Here is a 15,958-nt window from a genome sequence, read left to right on the forward strand (position 1 = left end):
TGTGTCTAATGGATTCCTGTGTTTCTGAAGGTTGGAAAAAGCGGAAACATCCCAGCAGGCACAACCGTGGACACGAAAATCACCCACCCAACCGAGTTTGACTTCTACCTATGTAGTCATGCTGGCATCCAGGTGAGGACAGAAAGGCCTTAGGACAAGGTCTTAAGTGTCATCCACACATCTAGTCACCACTTACAGCACAAAGACTTGCCAGGCACTGTGTGGGACCAGGAGGAGTGAAGAGAAATCACTCAGCGGGGTGTGGGGGTGGGAGCAGTGGACAGTCAGGGCTGCCCACCAGCAAGTACTAGCTCACCCACTGGGATGCCCTGGTGGGTCCTCTTTTAGAGGAGATCACAAAGGTCTACAGCCTGCCAAGCTTGTGAGTGGTGAGTGGCATGGGGATGACCACTCTAGGAGTTCAGCCTTGCAGTCCCCTGCATATACATCTTCAAGACACACGGAGAGGTCACCAGAAAACTCCCTCTCACTTTGAGGCTCTCCTGATCACTGCAGAGGCAGCAGCGCTAGGCTGGGAGAGGTGAGAGGTCTTATCAGCTGAATGGGGAAGTGGTGGGTAACTAAAGAAGGGAGGACAGAAGGTCCTCCTGGGTCTGAGTCAGTTGGGGAGGCAGGGCTTAGTGTCCTGACGTTGCAGAGCTAGATGCATGAAAGCACTGCTTCTGGGCAAATAGTCCAGGGACCTCAGACTATACAGGCTGCATAAGGTGACGCTAGTTCACTAGGCAGTCTATGTCTTGCCATGCCTGCAGCTCAGGTTTGAGCCTCGGGAGCACACAGGAGGTTGGTATGGCAGCTGGGGAAGCTCCAGAGCTGTGGTGTATCATGGTATCTCTCCCTGGGTGAAAAAGTGACACAGAGTGGTGAAATTCACATGTGCAAAGCTCTGGTTCTGCCAAAAAAAAAAAAAGTTCCTTTTACTATGTAACTCTTTTATAATCTATTCATTTAATCACTATAATTATTTGTGTGAGAGAGTCAGAGCATCATTCTGGCACATGCAGTGCTGGGAATCAGACCCAGGACCTCAAGCCTGAGAGACCAGCACGTTATGTACTGCACCACTTACCAGGCTGCTATTATATAGCTATAATTAAGAGTCCCCTCCCCTTTTATTTTTGTCTCCAGGGTTGTCGTTGGGCCTCAGTACCTGCACTACGAATCCACTGCTGCTGGAGGCCAGTTTTTTCAGTTTTGTTGCCCCTATTGTTGTATTTATCGTTGGTGTTATTGATGTTGTCGATGTTGGATAGGACAGAGAGAAATGGAGAGAGGAGGGGAAGACAGAGAAGGGGAGAGAAAGCCAGACACCTGCAGACCTGCTTCACCGCCTGTGAAGCGACTCCCCTGCAGGTGGGGGAGCCGGGGGCTCGAACCGGGATCCTTATGCCGGTCCTTGCTCTTTGTACCACATGCACTTAACCTGCTGTGCTACCACCTGGCCCCCTCTTCTCCCTCTCTGTCTTCTCCTCTTGATTTCTGTCTGTCTGTGTCCAACAAATAAAGATAATTTTATAAAAGAAAGAAAGAAAGAAAGCCAAAGGGCAGTGTCCTCAAAGCAGCCACTTTAACATTACTTTGGCTTTTTCCTGTACTTTTTCTATATGTAAATGATCATGTATATCATCTATATTTCACAGTTATGAAGTCACAGAATGGATATCGTTCTGATGCCTTTTTGTAACAAAACATAGGATCATATACGAAGACGTTGTGGTCATTCAGTGTTCTTTGTTGTGTCTTCTACAAAGTGTGGGTGTTGTGCCATGTGGCCAAGCACCTCTGACCTCAGCAGCACCCCCACAGCTGACTTCTTTTTTTTTTTTTTAAGATTTTATTTATTTATGAGAAAGGTAGGAGGCGAGAGAAAGAACCAAACATCACTCTGGCACATGTGCTGCTGGGGATCGAACTCAGGACCTCATGCCTGAGAGTCCAAAGCTTTATCACTGCGCCATCTCCCAGACCACACACAGCTGACTTCTAGTCTTCTCTCTTGTATGCTCATCTCTGACCCTCTGATTTGCTTCCAGGGAACAAGCAGGCCTTCCCACTATCATGTGCTTTGGGATGACAATCGTTTCTCTTCCGATGAGCTGCAGATACTCACCTACCAGCTGTGTCACACCTACGTGCGCTGCACACGCTCTGTGTCAATCCCGGCACCAGCATACTATGCTCACCTGGTGGCCTTCCGGGCCAGGTACCACCTGGTGGATAAAGAACATGATAGGTGAGTGGATACCATCCCTGGTTGGCAGGCACAGCCAGGCGTTGTTGCTAAAGTAGACACTCACAGCTGCTTTCCAGAATGAGAGGTAATGGTAGCCTGGTGGCAGGATGCTGCCTCTGTTAGCTGTGTGGCTGCCTCTTCAGGTGTCTGTCACACTGCCCAAAGATGCATTAAACGTTGAGCTTTCTCTGTCCCCTGTCCCTGCAGTGCTGAAGGAAGCCATACCTCCGGGCAGAGTAACGGCCGAGACCATCAAGCGTTGGCAAAGGCAGTCCAGGTGCATCAGGACACGCTGCGTACCATGTACTTTGCTTGACGTGTTTTAGTGTTTACGATTATGTACCGAGTTGGATTCACATGAGACCAGCTACACTCAGACCAACAGATGCCCAGCCCTTCCGTGACAGCCAGCATCGAACATGAGACATCATTGATTTTAGCAGATTCTCCATTTTCCAGAATGCCTTCCGTCCCAGATTTCAAACGTGGATTTTGAACTGCAGACCTGTATGAGACCCATTGTCGTAGGAAATATGGTTTGCCAAAATCTATAAGCTGCTTATTAAAATAGAGTCCCGTGTTTCCTAAAATCTCCTAAAAACCAGTTTATGAACTCAGGGCTTTAAAACATTTTTTAATTTATTTGGTCATTCAATTTACTTGTTTTTAACACATGATTCTATATGAAATCGATGGGCTCAAACTAGCTGTGAACATTCTCCGAGAGTGAAAGCAACACAAAGCATGAATGTGGTTTTAAAGCCTTGAATCTCCTGATGTTGTCACTAAAGTCTATTTCCAAGTGATACCAGTCTGCTCCTGCCTTGGCTTACAGCTCTTTGGGACCCGAGGGCTGGCAGTCAAGTGTGGGCACGCACAGGTGTCTTGTTCTGCCACCACCCACCTTTCACTCAGATTGAAATAAGGGGAGGGGGGCAGAAGATGGGCCAGCGTGTTTACAACATTTATAGGTCCAGAGAGATTGGCAGACAAGTGCCATTTTAGTAAAAATTTATTAAAAAAAAAAAAAAAGACAATATGCTGACAGTCTAATCATAAGATTTGTCCTATAGGACTGTGACATTTATTTTCCAAAGTTTCTGAAGAATACGGGTCTGTGGTGATAAATACAGTACAATCCTTTTTCACTGTTATGTCTTTAATGTAAGAGAAAAATATATATATCTGGTTTGCAGTATTAATGTGATAGATAGAAGCTGGTTTTTTTTATTATTGTTGTTGTTTTTTGTTTGTTTTTGTTTTTCCATTTTATTGACTACGGGGTGCTTCTTGTTATCTGTTTAGCATATCAAGAGCATTTTGGAGCCTGGAGGGTGGACCACCTCTGTGGTTCCCAGTGCTTTAAGTACAGGAGGATGCAATTAACTCAATGTGACAGCGACCCGCCTCCCTTCAGTGTAGCTTGTGTAGCCTGTACCCTCTGGGGCCGGGGCACTCACGGAGTCTCTCGCTGCTGCCGCACCCCCATGTGTTGCTCAGCCGATTAAGCACAAATAGAATCTATTTATACTTCCATTCCTGGGAAGCAAGTTCATGGATCAGAGTGCACTTCTCTCTACGTATGGCTCTGTTGGGCGCGCTTCATAGGATCTATGCACTGAAACACAGTTGGTGGTGGCTCTGGTGGTGTGCGGCCGGCAGCTGGCTGGGGGCTGCCCTCTGCAGATCGTGGGTTTTGAGCCAGCAGGAGAGGTAGACTCTCCTGCATTGAGTTGCTTTCCAGGCCCCAGATGTGGGTTTGCCAATCTAGAAACCATTGCACTAAGGTGATACCATGGACAACTTGAAAAGGCTAACAACAGATAACTCTATTTGTGCTAAATGGGCTTTATGTCCCTGTAGGTAATTTTATTAAGACTCAAACCCATATTCAACTTAAGAGATTCAAGGAAGGAGACAAGCCTTCCCCTAGTGCTGCTTTGTGCTCTGTAGGTTTCCTCTCCCTGCTGATGGCCACAACCCCCCACCCCATCCCAGCCTGACATTTACCTCTGGCACTGCAATGGAGCGAGGGTCCCCCCAGGGGTTCCCATTGCTATAGTAAGCACCTGCTTCTGCCTTGTCTCGCTGCCTCTGGGGGTGTGGCAGGGAGCTGCAGGCGGGGCTATAATGAACACTTGGCCTGACTGGGCGGCAATGACAAAGGGATGACTTATTTGTGAAGATACATACTCAGAGTGGTGTGTGCATGCGTGTGTGTGTGTGTGTGTGTGTGTGTGTGTGTGTGCGCGCGCGCGCGCGCGCGCACGTGCGCATGTGGGTGTCTTATCAATGGCATTAGTCTCTTTTTGCTGTATCTTTTTTTTTTTTTTTTTTTGTCTTTTCAAATGACAGAAGCCTCTGCTCTAAGAATTATTGCAATTCTGTGTTGTTTTATTGGCAAGTGGCACTTTCTCCTAGTTCCAGAAGGATACCAACACACTCTTGGCTTAAGTTATCAGGACCATTCAAGATGAGGGAATGCTTTGACTATTACACTTGTACAATCTGAAATTGGGTTTGTTTCCAGCCATTTTAGAATCATCTAAAACAGTGTGTCTCAAAGGTGTGTTTTCACCCACCGGCAGCAGGACCTAGGTGGCCAGGGCAGTGGTGGTATGTGGTGGAAATGCAGGTTCCCAGGCACCTGCCTTTTCCCCATCTTGCAGGATTCATGACTCTTGGCACGTGAGAAGCTCTGAACAGCTTTAGGGAAAGAGTGCGGGGCTGTGACCCTTTTCAGGGAAAGAGATTCTCCTTGCGGTAGACAGAGATGTTTCTAAACCAGTACTGAGGAAAGCTTGTAGACTGGCAGGAAATTAGCCCTCTAAAATTGTCTGAAGGAAAAATTCCCGTTTTTAGCAACCATAAGTACTCTGAGATAGGGGGCTTTTGGTAGCCCTCCACGTGGTGAAAGAGACCCTGAATACTAGATCCATTGGCAGAGCAAATGTCTCCAGCTGGATTAACTGCATACCTTTGTACAAGTGTGATGATTCAAAGACCAAACGGCTGTAGTTACAATTTCTCAGGTAAATGATTCTCTTCCCAAATTTCTGTCAGTCTCCCCACTATTAGGATAAATTTGAGACAGTCAAACCTCAAAGTGCAGTAAAGTCCAAGCCCTGTTCATATGGAAGCCAAAAGGAGCTCTTTGCCCGACTTCTCAATGTGCTTGCACCACACAGGGCTACCTCATGGCCTGGCATGGCCCAACAAGGGGCTCTCTCAGCTCTGTCCACCTGCATTCAAATGGGCCCCCAACACAGGACCTGTGCAGTCCTGAGAGGCGTCCACTCACTGGCCCTGCCCCACCCCACTGTTAAGTAAGGTGTGCCTTGCTTTAAGCAAACTGAATGTGAAAATTATGATGTCGAATCTGGATTCATTTTAAAGAAAAACTGGGTTTTATTTCGTCTCTTTAAAAGAGGCCTCTCAAATTGTTTTACTGGTACTCTTCCGCTGTATATTATAAAGAATTAAGGTCTTACTACACTCACCACTATCTATCACATGCGACAAGCTCTTGTCCTCATGACTAAGTGATTGAGGGGGCCACCCACTGTCACATTTTATAGATGAGCCTTTGGTCAGATCCAGCCACCATCCTACAGTTTGTGTGTCATAGACTCAGATGTTCCTTGTTCAGAAACATTTTGTACGGCGCTCTTAGGAAGTGATGGTTGGTTTTGATTTTCTGGGCTTTGAGCTGTGTTCTCATAAATACATGACACTGCCTTCTAGGGTTTGCTTTCCCTTTCCCAAATTGTGTTGCATCCGCAATGGTGTCCTCACACTCCCTTGAATGAATGTTTGCACTCTAGAACTACAAACAAACCCCACCCCCACCCCCACCCCCACCCCCGCCAATCTTGGCTTGCCCACAGAGGGACTGCTAGACAGGGAGTGACTTCTGTGTTGTTGAAGTTGAAGGTTGGCCGTGATCAGTGCGCTCACCGATGTTTACCCCTGCTTCTTGCATGTTGAGTGCTCCTTAGAAAAGGCAAAAAGTTCAGTTCCTACCGCAGGATGGGGGGATTTTACTGAGGTTATATTATATGTTGTTTTTCATTGTTGTTAAGTACAAATGTTGCTATTTATTATTTTTTTTCCTTTCTGCTCTGGTTTGATTTGGCCAATGTGGATATTTCAATGCATGTGGTACCTGATGGAGATGATAGAAATTATTTTCCCCAACTTTTATAAATTACTAATGTTTACCTTCAAGTTTGCCGGATGATTTATTTTTGAAAGCCACAAATGTAATTTTTCTGGATGGATTGTTTTTCGTATATGTGCAGCAATGTAATTTTACATTGATCTGCAGGGTGATTTAAACTTTATTTTTAGAAGGCAGTTTTTTCAATTAAATTATATATTTGATACAATATGTTAGGGGTAAACCATCCAAGCATCATGCATTTGAGACACCAGATTCCAGGGCGCCTTTGGGGGCTGGGACAGCTTCTCTTGGTGGCCTGTCATCAGGAAGCACTTGGCTTGTATCATGGAGCCTTCAGATCTGGATGTGGTCCTCCAGTGGGACTTTGATCTGGTAGACTGGTAAAAGGATTTTTCATGGGCATTTTCCTACATCTAAGGCAGTTCGTTAGGAGGAGCTTTAGAAGTTGACACAATTCCAGACAGCGGGACAATCCCAGTGGCCCAGACAAGCCATAGACTTTACCCTGTGACCTCTCTTTGACTCATCTCTCCCACTCACAAGAAAAGGAATGTACAATAAATAAGAAACTCCCTCAGTGTTCGAATGCCTCACTTTCAGAATGCAAATATTTTATTTCTACCTTATGCCCTTCCCCAAAGTAATCGAGATGTTCTCTCTAGCTGCCACACCAGCTATTTTGGCTGCTGTGATGTTTCTGGATATAGACATAGTGCACGTGTGACTTGGTGATGAGCTGTCCTTGTTACACACACACACACACACACACACACACACACACACACATTCTCTTTTGTAAGGAAAATTTTCAACTCAAAATAATTGCACTGAATTTTTTGACAATTTCCTTTTTATTTGTGTCCAACTTTGCATCTGCTGTACTTGTTTGAAATGACTGTAAATAGATTGTGGGTAGCAAAAGTGATGCGAACACAACACATTGCTTTGTTTCTGAGATACTGCCACACATTTTCAGTATTATGTGTTAAAAGTTGCTTGGACTTCATTCTGTACTCTTCAGCCTTGCATCTAGTGACCATTCATGAAGGACAAACTAGCCTCGGTTTCTTAGTGTTCTCAATATAATGAAAGGAATGTGTGCTCTCTCCTTGGGATCTGAAGGTTGGGTTAGAGGATTAATTGTAAAGCTTTTGAACACTTTCTTTAGTCTGTTTCAATTCCTTGTTTGCCAGGGCTCCCAACAGCATTTTCTTGGAGTTGCACCCAGCACTTGACAGTTTGGATAAAAAACATGTGAATGGCCAGTGTTGGTAGAGAGCCTGCCTTGATTCTCTTGTGTCAGCCATCATTTTTAAACCATGAAGTCACTGTCAACTGGGCTTATTAACCCACAGATGCTAGAGAGACTTGGAACCCACTGCTGTTCCTGTCTGCCATGTAATTTCGCTCAATTAGTGTGTGTGCTCCAGCTCACAGACGTGATTCTGTTTGTGGTCAGGGGTTCCAGGATCAGACACACACAGGAACTTTTTACCCCTGACCACTCAGTCTGAGTGTGTGCTAATGTTGAATCAATGCCATCATGGTGCCCTCTTACTGCTTTTCTTGGATGTGTTTTTGCCATTTTATTGTCTAAAGTGAATGTATTGGCCTAGCCAAATCACTACAGAAGGTGGTTTCTAATTATTTTTAAGTTTAAAGAAAATAAACGCAGATAAAGGCTACCTCTGAATTCTCATTAGATTCATGTTTGCTCTTAAAGTGTAGCTATCCACACTGAAAACAGCCAAAATGTTGCCTGAATAAACTGAATTGTGAACATCTACCTGTTCAGTTCTGGCTTGAACATTTGTGTGCCATACTGTGACTGGTGGGCAGACCCTTCCACCCTTCTGAGGTGTCAGGGGTGGACCAGGGACCCCTCAGGGCTGCCCAGCTCCAAGCCTCTGGGTTTCTAAAGGGCCAGCATGAATGAATGGATAAGCTCTCTGCACCAGCCTCCCAGGTCAGCGGCATCTCCTGTTCCCACGTGTGGGGAAGCCTGCAGAGGACCTGATGCCCCTGGCTTTCCTCTTACCTGTTCACTGGAAGAAAGCACTTTTTTCCCCCTGCTGCTTTACTTGTGAATGGGTTGTGAAAGTGGTCTCCTTTGCTCTTCTTCCTTTTTATACACTCTGTAAAATCACAAAGGTGCTTCAACACCCTCTCTCCTGCAAGTAATACACTTAAAGTAGCTGCCTGGTTTCAAAACACAACACAGGCATAATTGTCCTTTGACTTAGAGAACTTGAGTTGCTGTCACTTCCTACTTCAAAACAGTTTAAGTTCTGAAAGCATCCTGTTCTGTTCAAAGTCAAGGTGTTTTGTCTGAAAGAAACACAGGGGCTGCGACTGGTTCCCTGACATTGGAGTTGTACAGCTGGCACCCGGGATCATCCGGAGTGGATTCTGGAAGTATGTCCAGGGGGTGTTTGCCTCTGAGTCCCCATCCTTGTGATGAACCACTTTGCTGTCAGATGAGTCCTTTGTCCTCACTCAGCTATGAGTCATCAGTCTAACCCTCTGCCTGCTCACATCTTCTCTGTTTGCCCTCTGCTCATCTTTAGAAGGTTAGCATTGGCCCTGGGGCACACCCCTCCCGCCTCCCATCAGCTTACATTTCATTGCTCAAGGGACAGTTGAGCAGCTTTGCAGCAACAAATGTCTCTGCCTATGTGGAGGTGACTCTGCTCCCCTGCTGGACACTCATCAGACATTGGCTTTGGTCCAGAGAGGTTCCAGGGACATCACTACCTGGAAGTAATTGCCTTTAACACTGTTGTTTGGGGTTCTGATTGCTTTTCATGCTACAAGCTTGCTTTCATTCTGAAAGAGCTAAGTGCCCTTTGCTGTCTTTCTAGGAGTGTTTTGTGATTCTGAGATCATGCTGTTCTATAGCTACAAAGGACCCCAGCAAGCATGGGCATTCAGGCAGGTACTTAGCCTCTGCTAACCTGCTTCCAGGCTGCTTTGGGTCCTGGTGGTGACGGCCTCATTTCAGCCAGATTCCCATACAGGTTGTTGGGTGAAAGGTGGGGCCACTGCCCTATCTATGGTCAACTCCTTGACTGAGTCATGGGAACTATTGAACCCAGCATGGTTTTGCAAACATCTCTGGAATACTCAGGTGGGCCTTCTCCACCATCTTTGTATTCGTGAAAGAGAACAAGAAGGTTATTGGTGCTTTTGTTAACAATTTTCTATCTTGTTGGTTGATGTGGGAACTTTAGAAGTTAGGTCTTTACTTACCCTTCAGTGGTCTATGGCTTAAGGGCTAAATACTCACTTCACCTCCATCCCCTTTGGGGAGGGAGGGCATGGTTGGAGGAGACTGAATTCTTTTAGATTTACAACCCCCCTGTGTTTAAGTGGTTCAGAATTAAAACTAAAACACCAAATATGAACTCTTCCCTTACCCTCCCCAGGTGCCTCCAGAAACTAGAGTTTGAAGCCAGCCACTCAGAACATTGAGTTTTGGGGGTCCTTGAAAGCCTGAGTTGATCCCAAGAACACCCCACACACTGGCCAAGGATACAGTGTAAACCCACTCTTGGACTCCTTGGCATCACTTGAGAGAACCAGGTGGCTTGTGGGGGCAGGGGGCAGTCCTTCCCACCACAAGAAGCAAGTGGCCCCTTGGTTTTCCTCTGGTCCCCATCCCTTCTAGGCCAAGCTTGCTGGAAGACCCAGTCTCAGACCCTGTGCCTTTAAAGCTCAGTCCTCAGGGTCCTTTCAGAATTAAGTTGGAGCTGCATTTTTATTGGGAAATAAGCCTGTACCATTCCACATGAAAATCACTGACCGCTGCCTTGGAAGCACCTTTTGCTCCTCAGCTCCTTGTTCTGTAAACTGTGATGCCCACTATCTGTTAGAAAGCTTTCAATTTTGGTTGCCTGGCTTCTCCAGACCCTGACCTAGTCTATACTTACTGGGAGGCTAGGAAATTGGTGCATATGCTATCTTAGCCAGACATTGACTATGACCATCAGCATAAGCTGGCACATTGCTTCTCAGTCACTCAACAAGAACATGGACTGTAATGGAACTGGATTTCAAAGAAAAGAATTGGGAGTGGCTGTGAGGTAGCTCAGCGGGTAGAGCGTAGGACTTGCATTTGAGAGGCCCTGGGTTCGATCCTTGGCGCAGCATATGCCAGAACAGTACTCTGGTCTCTGTCTCTCAGAGAAATGAGTGAATCTCTTTAAAAATAATTTGGAATCATGTCTGTAAAACACGTGTGAGGTTCTCGGACATAAGGTGCTAACAGTCCTGCTCTCTTAATTGGGAAAGTTCTTTTTGTTGTTGTCACTGCTGTTTTATGACTGGGGAAACTGCTGACTTGGGCGGGTGTCACCTGGAGCTATGCACACAGGACTCCAATTTTGACACGCCTGAAAATACAGCTTTTAATTCTATTTCTGGCCGGTCACTGAGCTTTTTCTTGGCTGATGGTCTAATTGATTAAAATCTACCTGTCCTCCTTCAAGGGGAGGGATCTGATCAGTTTCAAGTGGAGGAAGTAATCCAGCCTTCTAAACTGCCCCAGAAGTCCTCTCAGTGCCCCTCCCCATGCCCTTCACTGACAGCAGCCTTTTCTCTGGCAGAGGCTGCTGGCTTCCGAGGGAATGATGATACATTAACAATTTTAGTTCCTCTTCAAAAAACAAATATAGATGTGACTAAAATCCTGAAAGTATACAATCTAGCATTAAATTGGGAAATTTGAGTCCTGAGTTGCATAATGGATTTTAATGTGGTTATTCAAAGTGTAAATTCCCCATTTTTATATCTGTAGCAGCAAGTGAGTCTTCACTTAAAAAAAAAAAAGCTTTGAAAGAATTAAGTGTACATTTCTGTGTGGCGAAGTGGCTATTAAATAAAAGAATGTAGTGTCTAAATCCAGATTTTTCTTACCTCTGGTACACTTCAGATCACTTAACTCCTATGTATTGAGGGATTTTTTTACCCCCTGAGTTTTAGGAACTTTTCTAGTTTTATTTTATTTTTATAAAATAATTGAAAGAAAAAAAAAAAGAACCAAAAAGGAATTCAAAAAGCCCCATAGGTAGATCTCGCCCCTTCTTAATATCCCCCCCTACAATAAAACATTTTAGAAGACATTTTGAATCAAAATGTATTATGACCATTGAAAGTTTACTGTTCTCTAAGAAGCTGAGCAGCTGCAGGGGCCTTGTTCCAGGTGGTACTCTTGTCTTGTCTGCAGACTCCCTTAGTCTGTGGAGTGCGTCCACGTGACGGTGTCCTGTGCTTGCAATATAGAGACCGTGCAGTGCTGTTTTGTAAATTGACAGTCCCTGTATAAACTAGTATTTATATACATTGGCCTCTCTGTGTAATTTTCATTTATTACATGAATTGTAAAGTTAATTATAAAATCATAGTATCTGCTAAATATAATTCTGAGGCTTCAGGTCCTTGTCTTTAGTTAATACCATTCTGTGTGTTTTGAGGATGTCCAATGCTTGCATGATGCTAGGTGGTGATGCCACTTTAAATTAAGCCTTAATCAGATGTGAAATTTGTAAGTTTCAGAGTATGCAGAAATATTAGGCAGAGTGAGTTTAACTGTTCAGATAAAAATGCTATATATATATCACAACTTAAATCTTCAAAGTTACAAAGGGAAACTTTCACTCACTGAGACATAACTAACTCCGATATCTTCTCTCTCTCTCTCTCTCTCTCTCTCTGGCTTGGCTGTTGCTATTGCTTAATGAAAATGGACCATTATGCACTTCGGTGGCAGTCAGTCAAAAAGACCTGTTCTTAAAGTCTTGAGAGTTTTTCAGGGTTATTTTTAATGTTTGTTTCTCCCTCCCGTCTCAGATTTATGGCTGAAGGAGAGTATGATTTGGGCAAAAATCATATTTGCATCCCTGCTCATGTTTAAGCTTTCTTCAGGTAGTGCCACCTGACATGGCTTCTGCATATAACTACATGGATTTTTGTTTTTGTAAAAGCATCTTAAATTTAGACATAACATGGAGGGGACCCAGCTTTCTTTACAATGTGGATCTACCTCAGTTAAACAGTTGGGTGCTATTTACTAAGTCTGTCAAATTAAATTGGAAAAAAATAAATAACCAAACAGTTGTTAACACCACACAAAGCTTGAAATCATAATTTCCGTTTATTTAATAATATTTTTATTTATTTTGTGCCTTTTGTGTTGAATCCTAATGCATTGGGGGAAAAAAATCATGTGAAATTAAATGTTACATATTGCTCAATTGGCCTTGGAATTTGGTAAGCGCCCCCCTCCCCCCAGCCAACTGCTCACATATTGGAATCCCAACTGCCCTCTTGTAAAAAGGAAGGGGAGAAAAAATGCTCACAAGGAAATTTTTAACCATTTCCAAACAATAAATTCCAAACTCTTCTATGCACATACATAGTTATTTCATTGTCTGTGCCAATGAAGGGATGGCCAAAAAAAATCACATACTCTTACCATTGCTATTTTACCCATCCATGCCTCCCCCTTCCTCTGGTATAGTTTGTAAGTTAATTTCACAAGCATCATGTGGACTGTTGTCACTTTCCTCTGTCCCACCTACCTGGCCGGAGGTGTTTACTGAGCTGTAGAGGCAGGAAGGAAGAGCAGCTGGCTGTCTGGATTAAGGAGACCAGCACTCAGCAGCAACCCGGCATTTCTGTAAATTAGGAAAGCTTTCTGGAAGGTTAGAAGATAAAGCAGGAGACTGATGACTTTCCACCCTTTTCTATTTGGCAGTTTACAATTCTAGACTTTTCCTACTGTGGTGATCTTTTTTACCTTAATCCTTTGGAGGTTAACACAATATTTTGGAGTCTTAAGAATTTGATTTTGTACCAATAAGAAATAAAAATTAGGGATCTTTCCTATAATCTATAGTTTTACTATTTTAAAGAGATCTCTGGATTTTACAAGAGAGCCAACATTCCTTAGTGGCAAAACTTTGAAAGTGACTCGGGAGACTTTTTTGCTGCAGGATCTCCAAAAAAAAATTGGGATGATTCTAATAAGATGTTTTTAATTTTTACACTTCCATCAGGTTGATACTTAAAGCTATATTTTGTAAAGGGTAAATCATCCTTTAATATGCTGCATATAAAGATTGGTGTTGTTGCACTTTCTCAATAATAATAAATGCCCTACAATTGGCTGACCAGTAAGTAAGCATTTGGTTTCTTTTTTGTTCTTAACAAGAGTACTTTGGGGCAGGTGGTTAAATTTATATAGGTACCTCAAAAAAAAAAAAAACCTGAATATGCTGCATTTTGTTTCTTTAGCTTTTATGTGTAGCATTTTGTTTTGCTCTTATTATTTTGTTTAGATATATGCTTTTTGGACCCCAATAGAATGTTGAAAATTTAAAGTTACTCTTATAGTATACTCTTTCTTTTTTTCTTTTTCTTTTAACTTACTACAATATCTGGTTCAAAGTTTGCCCACCAGTAGAATAATACTTTGCCCAATTACTTACACCTGAGGAAAAGGATACCTTGTTGATAAGCAGACAATAATGTTCCAAATCCTTTCTGTTCATGCTGCTTTCTGAATTCTTCATATCATCAAGAAGTTGAATAACTTACTTCACGAAGGTCAAACTTAAAACATTATGGCATCTTAATGTTTTCAAAACAGACCTCAAAGTTGCTGTTACGGAAGTAGCATGACCCTAAAGGAATATAGCTGGCACAAGGCGGCCGGATGAGCCTGGTCTCTGATGAGCCGGTCTTCACATCTGTATTCCCCAGCACTCACCCTAACCTGAATAGATGGGGAGTGGTCTTGATTGACAAAAAATAAACTGGTGAAGAAAGCTAAAGGCCGAGACACTGAGCATCTATTGTCATGTTTAAGCTTAGCTGGGTCCTTTAGAGTTTGTTTTACAGCTTACTAGGTTAAGTAGTTTGCACTATTTTTGCAATAAATTCATGGTAAACCTAACAGTTACTTGTTTTGTTTCTTACTGTGTGTATATATAAACTAATACTAAAAGTTTGGCATAGTGTTTTTTCACCTCCTTACATAAACCTTAACATGCACAGAATGCTGTAAATCTGATAAAATATGATGTGAATGATATTTTATAAAGTTATTTTGTATGGTGTCAATTTGTTTTGCCTCATAGTATGTCAGCAAAAAACAAAAAATAAAACTCGTATTTACAGCTGTCTCTCTCAAAGATCTATCTTTATTTGATTTAAATATTTTTTTAAATTTTGTATAATAAAGCCAGATATTACTCCAGAATTTTTGGAGTTTGGGGAAAAACGGTAAGAATAAATTGGACAGAAGTACAAACAGAGTCTGAGATGGGTCCGGTGATTCTGTCTAGTTTCTAGCAGCTGTGAAAATAAGGTTAAAAACTTCATATAATGGAGTCGGGCGGTAGCACAGAGGGTTAAGCGCACATGGCCAAAGTGCAAGGACCAGCGTAAGGATCCTGGTTTGAGCCCCTGGCTCCCCACCTGCAGGGGAGTCGCTTCACAGGCGGTGAAGCAGGTCTGCAGGTGTCTTATCTTTCTCTTCCCCTCCTCTCTCCATTTTTCTCTGTCCTTATCCAACAATGACATCAATAACAATAACTACAACAATAAAACAAGGGCAACAAAAGGGAATAAATATTTTTTTAAATGTAAAAAAAACTTCATGTGAAGGCCTTGAGCTCCATATTGTATGGAAATCAGAACTGCCTACATGGGGGTTCGTTCACCAGACCTCTGCCCTGGCTTTGTTTACACATACTGCCACAACTCTGAAATTGCTGGTGGTCTTACTCTGGACCATCTGTTACTTCTGAAAGAAATGCATGTTGTTGGGAAAAGGAAGAGTTAGAACTAAAAGCTTTTTAAATGGCTGAAAGGGGCTTGGTGGTAGCACACTTGGCAGAGTGCACGTTACCATGTACAAGGACCAAGGCTCAAGCCTTCAGTCCCCACCAATGGGGGAAGCTTCAAAAATGGTGAAGCAGTGCAGTGGGTGTCTCTCCGTCCCCCCCCCCCATCCTTCCATCTCAGTATCTGTCTCTGTCCTAACTAGGTGAACGGCCTTGGGGTGTAGAAGTTCTCATTTGACATAGTAGGTTTAGAAACTGACTTGAAGGGAAATGCTGTGTATGTATGGAAACTGATCTAAGTTAACTAGTACAAATGAGGTGTTTCTGCAGCATTATTTCCGCAGAATATTACCAATTTTCTAAGTAAAACCCCGAACTTCCAATATTCCAGTCATTTGTATTTATTAACTCATTCACTTCCCAGCCCATTTATTTCTAGTTCAGGGCCAAAGGTGGGTGAAAACCTACTGGCATTTCAAAGACCCCAGTCCATTGAAGAAGGCGCACACACTCCAAGACTCACCAGTGAATCTTGCATATGTTGGGGATATAGGAGGAAAAGAGACACCAGAGAAAGTCCAGCAGACGGGAAATGTACAAATGTCACACTGGCCATAGGAATTGGTTTTTCCTCATCAATGTTAACATGATACCGAGTGAAACATTGAGAGCCTG

The 15,958-nt window shown here is 43.4% G+C and overlaps 1 protein-coding gene across 1 annotated transcript in view; it reads left to right on the forward strand.

Moving 5' to 3' along the window:
- The window catches only part of AGO2 (argonaute RISC catalytic component 2), a 114,520-nt gene extending 99,902 nt beyond the window's left edge, over positions 1-14,618 (forward strand). The window contains exons 17-19 of the mRNA XM_060195959.1: positions 31-132; positions 2,055-2,254; positions 2,462-14,618. Coding sequence (XP_060051942.1) covers positions 31-132; positions 2,055-2,254; positions 2,462-2,570 — 411 coding nt within the window. The 3' untranslated portion in view covers positions 2,571-14,618. The remainder of the gene's footprint in view (positions 1-30; positions 133-2,054; positions 2,255-2,461) is intronic.
- The last annotated feature ends 1,340 nt before the right edge of the window (positions 14,619-15,958 follow it).

The sequence above is a fragment of the Erinaceus europaeus genome, chromosome 8 (genome assembly GCF_950295315.1).
Source record: "Erinaceus europaeus chromosome 8, mEriEur2.1, whole genome shotgun sequence".
Taxonomy (NCBI): Eukaryota; Metazoa; Chordata; class Mammalia; order Eulipotyphla; family Erinaceidae; genus Erinaceus; species Erinaceus europaeus.